The sequence below is a fragment of the Tarenaya hassleriana genome, unplaced genomic scaffold, assembly GCF_000463585.1.
Source record: "Tarenaya hassleriana unplaced genomic scaffold, ASM46358v1 Cleome6, whole genome shotgun sequence".
Taxonomy (NCBI): domain Eukaryota; kingdom Viridiplantae; phylum Streptophyta; class Magnoliopsida; order Brassicales; family Cleomaceae; genus Tarenaya; species Tarenaya hassleriana.
The window spans coordinates 1,277,197-1,282,131 of record NW_010968505.1 but is presented as its reverse complement, the minus strand read 5'-3'; the positions used below and the strand labels follow the sequence as shown (position 1 = coordinate 1,282,131).

Genomic DNA, 4,935 nt, shown 5'->3' with positions numbered 1-4,935 from the left:
TTCACAGCACATTCAAAGGACGGGTCTCTGACCGGCTTTGGCCGTAGGATTGGAGGATCAAGAGGCTTTTGTGACATCGAAAACAGATTTTCCCTGTCAGTGACACTGAACATGATGATGTCTCTAGGAAGTGTTAAAATCTATAATAATGTCATGTTGTTGTGGCTCAGAGTTATAAACATCCCGTTGCCATCAGAGACGGTTCGTAAAATCAGTCACTTTTACTGTCCTGAGGTTTGGTTAATACTAACCAACACTGAACGAAAACAGAAGTGCCAATGTTTCGCGTGAGTGTTCTTGTCCGGTTCTTGGAGCTGTTTGATCTGATCTATAATATTGAATCTCTTCTACATAACATACAACAACCGATTTCTCTAATCGCTTCTAGATTTAGTGACAGAAAACCCAGACAGGACATTGGCTGAAACGTCAAGGCCAAATATCAGATACGCAGCTCACAGCATCACTGGATATGTTACACAGCCCGAGGCTCGAGTTCTGTCTGGTAAGTGTGATTCCGGGGAACGAAGATTGCTCGCTGCGAACTGTAATGGCGGCCGAGGAGGGATTCCCCGTCGTGAAACGCAGCGTGTTGATTGGTTGTGGTGGAGTTAGATGAGTTTGAAGGAACTGATTCAAGCTGCTTGTAAGTGACCCTCTTGCTACCAAATCTTCAGCTAGTTTCACCTGCAAGATAAAAAAAAAAAGGGCTTCGACTTTGTTTTCGGTTTCTTCTGTCCAGCAACTATTTTCCGAAAAGGGGAACTAAATACCTTGACTCTGAGAGTTTCCACATCTGATTTGAGAACTCTGTTACTTGTATCTGCATTCCGGAACTGTTGGGTTGCACCTATGAGCTGCTTGTACAAGACTGAGTTCTCTCCTCTCAGATTCTCAACCTGAAACAGAGAAACAAGACCAATCATGAAGAAGAAGCATCACCAATTTGGTGATCTGGGTTCTTACCTGTGACTCGAGATCTTGCAGTTGTTCTTGCTTTCTTCTCCTAGATCGTCTTGCGGATTCCCGGTTCGAGTACATCCTGCACCCATTTGCAAAAGGGGAAGGAAGGAATTTAACTTTTTCAGTTCAATCAGCGATGAGATTTTTCTGAAGCTTGTTTTCTTGGTAAGCAAGTCACCTTCTGAGACGTTTGATACCGTTTGGATCATCAGCCTGTTCAGATAGACCAGCTTCTGTCTCGTCATCTTCTTCATCAGATTGGTCGTTGTAGGATCCACTTCCAGCTCTCCTCCCTTCTCCTCTTGCCTCTGGCTTATTTGCGGACAACGGGCTATCAGCTGATAGGTTCTCTTTGCAAAACACAGTACAAATAACTCTCGTTAACATCATTTTCTACAACACCTATTTTGCTCACAACACACACACACGTGTATGTATATATATGTATGTATAGGACGTGCAGGGTAAACTAAGAGAGTCAGTACCGCAGATGGATGACTGAGCATCGATGGTGGCGAGAGGGGTTATGCACTCAAACCAGAAAAGGCTCTCTGCTGATCCACAAGTGTGATCCTGAACTCAACCAAGAAAACAGACCCAAGTACTCTCACGAGTCACTACACAACAACAAGAACAACATAACATAACACACTAAGAGATACTCAGAGAGAGAGAGAGAGACCCTGTTCTTGGAATCAGAAGAAGGGTGTGGAGGGCACGTGTTAATGGCGGTTTCTGGTATTGAATCTGAGGAAGACATGGCTTTCATGAGATACTCCTCGAGAGCCAACTCTGAAGCGCTTCTCTTCATGCATGTGTTGTCGTTGTTGTCTCTGTGATCCATTTTCACTTATTGTGCAAAGTGGGAAGAGAGGGTGGAAAGAGGAGAGGGAGGGAAGGAGGGGGGGGAGGAAGAAGAGGTGACGATGCTTTGTTTATATAAGGTTTTTTCAAAAGTTTCTCAAGTTAAAGTTGTCGACTTTATAAACTTCTCTTAACGACGAAGCAAATTGGAGGATGATTTGCTTAGTCATATGCCACGTCATCATTTGCATTTTCACAAACCCAACCAGAGAGAGAGAGAGAGAGAGAGAGAGAGAGAGAGAGAGAGAACGAAATTGATGTTTCATAGGGTAATTAAGATACTAATTATATTGCTAATGGCGGAATTAGCAGCATTTGCCTTCTTACATTTTTTTGCATGTTTGTGGAAGAAGTGGACATCACAAAAGCCCAAAGTTAAATATAGAAAATAAAGGACCATAACCCAACCATCATCTACTTTTTAAAAGCAGATTAATTCACTTTCCGTCAACTGCTTTTCAAAAGCATATTAAATACTTTTTTATCTTTTAAATTTTAATTTCTGGTTCGTAGATTATTTTTAAATAAAAAAAAAAGAAAAAAGAAATTAATATTTGAAGATTTGTAAAAGGCTGATAAACACATAGTAGACGGACTCACGAAGGGAGAAGTATCTTTGTGTTAAGCCCAAAACATATAATAGCCTTTCAAGATTAGGCTCGATTATTAACGAATTTTTATTTTTGAAAAAAATATATATACGGTTTGTATCCCGGTTCGAGTTTGTTCCCTATATAAAAATAGGGACTATTTTCTAAAACGATATTTTTTTTCAGATGTTTTCATATTAATTTTAGTTTGTATACTGTGAATTTGATTAAAAAATAATGTCAAGTCGATTTTTATATCAGATTTAATTCATATAAAGGCAACTATTATTCGGTCCGTTTTAGTTTTCTTTTCTTATTTCGGAAAAAATATATCGACCCTAATTTAAACATTTTATTCACAATGCACAGAAAAAATAAATAAAAGATTTGAACATTTTTTAACCCTAAATTTCTCATATATATAAAGAATTAAAACATCATACTCCCAATAATATTTTAAAAATGAAGCTCATGGTTAAAACTAGTGGGCCTTAGAACCCAACGATATAAAGAAAGTAGTCCAGTGAAATAAATGCCCAACGATTTATCATATATGAATATATATACATATATATAGTTGGAATTGGAAAGCATATCATATGGTTCGATTTCTAATTGATTCCGAGATCAATACAAACACATTTTGGACCGACGTCACCGAGAAGATTTGGAAAGCCACTAATCAACGGTGGCAGACTTTCTCAAATGAAATCTAGTTATTCTTTCAGACAGCTCTTTTTTGTTTTGATAAATTAAGAAGGTGAGAGACCGCACACACAAGAACTATCTCTTCATACACAGAACAGAAACAACAAACTAAAAGCACAAATGATCAGAAACATACATACATATATATATGTATTATCATGGTGATCCTCCATGACAATCAACCTTCCCCTTGGGCTTGTTCCGGAACACGAAATCGAGGTTATAAAGAACAGGAACCATTGCTGAAGAGCTCAAGAAGACGAGAACTGGTCCGAAGATCCAAAGCATGAGGGGCATGCCCATGTAGAATAGCCTGTTACCTACCGTGTTGAGCAAGAAACCCTTCTCCAGGAGCTCGGACACGTACTCGGGAGTGATGAAGTTGTCGGAAGACGGGTCTTGGTGATGATGAGGAGAGTTGATGAGGATGTTGACTTGGTTGATGAAACGGATGGAGAGAGAGTGAGAGAAGAAGGAGAAGAGGAAGATGGTGAGGATGGTGACGTACTTAACGGCCACCGTTAAGTCCCCGTGAGCTCCGAAGACGTGGTCGTTTAGGGGCTTCTTTATACTGTACGTGCTGCTTATGACAGCAGCCAGGCCTGCGCTTAGGAGTATACACGTGGTCGCCATTAACGTAGCTCCCATGATTGTGTTACGTAGTGTTTGTACTGCCAATATGTTCTTCTTGTCGTTGTCCTGCAGATTAAATTTTCCATATTTATAACGTTCGTTAGTAAAAAAAAAACCCTAGACCCATAAAAAGAAGTGTATGTATAGTTAAATATAGAGATCAGAAAGAGAAAAGCACTTCTCTGCAAGATTGGAAGTGATTAATCGATCCTTCAGTGTAGCCATGGTTATGTATATGAATAATGGAGAAATAGATGTTATAACATTTTGCACCATCGCACACCCACAGAGAGAGAGAGAGGGAGAGAGAGAGAGAGAGAGAGAGAGATGAAATATACGAAATACACAAGAGTCACAATCAAAGAAAAAGACCTTCATAATGGAGGCGACCCAAAAATGGCGGCCACGAGAATTGGTGCCGACGACGGTGGAGAAGGGATTGGTTCGAGCCTTGTGCCACAAGAAGATGTGATAACAAAACATCATCGTTAGAGACAGAGGCACCAAAACTGCGTCCAAGTACCATTCCCTCCACTCCATCATCATCATCCTTCTCCTTCTTCTTCTTCTTCTTCTTCTTCTTCTTCTTCTTCTTCTTGTGCTTAGTGGCCTCACTCCTTCTTCTCCTTGATGCTTGTGGCCCTTGTGTCATTAGCTTATATAAGGCTGTGAATGGACAGCTATTAGAATCGTAATTAACTAATGATTTATTTCCTTTTATATTTTATAAATTTGTTTTAATAAAATTGGATTTATTTCCTTTTGTTTACTATGTCCCCTGTCTGTACCCCACTTCTCTTGTTCGTGTAGCCTTGGAATTCTGGTTGGAGCCCATCTCTCATATATATCCTTTCGTTATTTAATGGTCTATCAGCCGAAATTAATGGCCACTTGTTCCCTTTTTAGGTTCTTTCATTTATTAATTAAATGGCTTCCCTTTTAGATTCTTCCATTTCATTAATTATATATATATATATATATATATATATATATACCAACCATCATCTACTTTTTAAAAGCCTGCCACATATATATATATCTGTTACTTCTTTCAATGTTGCAAAATAGGTAAATCAAAACTTGGATGAACGTGGAATATACTTATACTTTGTGCAGAGAAAGTTATACTATAATGAAATAAATGGAATGGTGGTTATAGAAAATTGTGTTATTAAAA

At 38.9% G+C, this 4,935-nt stretch overlaps 2 protein-coding genes across 3 annotated transcripts; both read right to left on the bottom strand.

Moving 5' to 3' along the window:
* Positions 1-202: 202 nt before the first annotated feature.
* LOC104799003 (basic leucine zipper 9-like) lies at positions 203-1,885 on the bottom strand. Of its 2 annotated transcripts, none has more exons than XM_010521290.2 (6): positions 1,646-1,885; positions 1,449-1,536; positions 1,142-1,313; positions 967-1,042; positions 774-899; positions 203-687 (listed from the first exon to the last, which is right to left on the bottom strand). In XM_010521290.2, the coding sequence occupies exons 1-6, from the start codon at positions 1,805-1,807 to the stop codon at positions 430-432; spliced, it is 882 nt and encodes a 293-aa protein (XP_010519592.1). In that variant the 5' UTR covers positions 1,808-1,885; the 3' UTR covers positions 203-429. The 2 variants fall into 2 exon arrangements, with proteins under 2 accessions (XP_010519592.1, XP_010519593.1); XM_010521291.2 differs by having other exon boundaries at positions 1,142-1,301.
* A 1,140-nt stretch (positions 1,886-3,025) lies between these two features.
* Positions 3,026-4,393, bottom strand: LOC104799002. The gene is made up of 2 exons (XM_010521289.2): positions 4,131-4,393; positions 3,026-3,824 (listed from the first exon to the last, which is right to left on the bottom strand). The coding sequence occupies exons 1-2, from the start codon at positions 4,305-4,307 to the stop codon at positions 3,282-3,284; spliced, it is 720 nt and encodes a 239-aa protein (XP_010519591.1). The 5' UTR covers positions 4,308-4,393; the 3' UTR covers positions 3,026-3,281.
* Positions 4,394-4,935: the final 542 nt, after the last annotated feature.

Coding starts and splice junctions, on each gene's coding strand:
- LOC104799003 (XM_010521290.2), bottom strand. CDS start 1,807: ATGGATCACAGAGACAACAACGACAACACATGCATGAAGAGAAGCGCT. Junction 1,537..1,645: donor CTTCTGATTCCAAGAACAGG/GTCTCTCTCTCT, acceptor GGTTGAGTTCAG/GATCACACTTGTGGATCAGC. Junction 1,043..1,141: donor GGTATCAAACGTCTCAGAAG/GTGACTTGCTTA, acceptor AAATGGGTGCAG/GATGTACTCGAACCGGGAAT.
- LOC104799002 (XM_010521289.2), bottom strand. CDS start 4,307: ATGATGATGATGGAGTGGAGGGAATGGTACTTGGACGCAGTTTTGGTG. Junction 3,825..4,130: donor GGGTCGCCTCCATTATGAAG/GTCTTTTTCTTT, acceptor TTTAATCTGCAG/GACAACGACAAGAAGAACAT.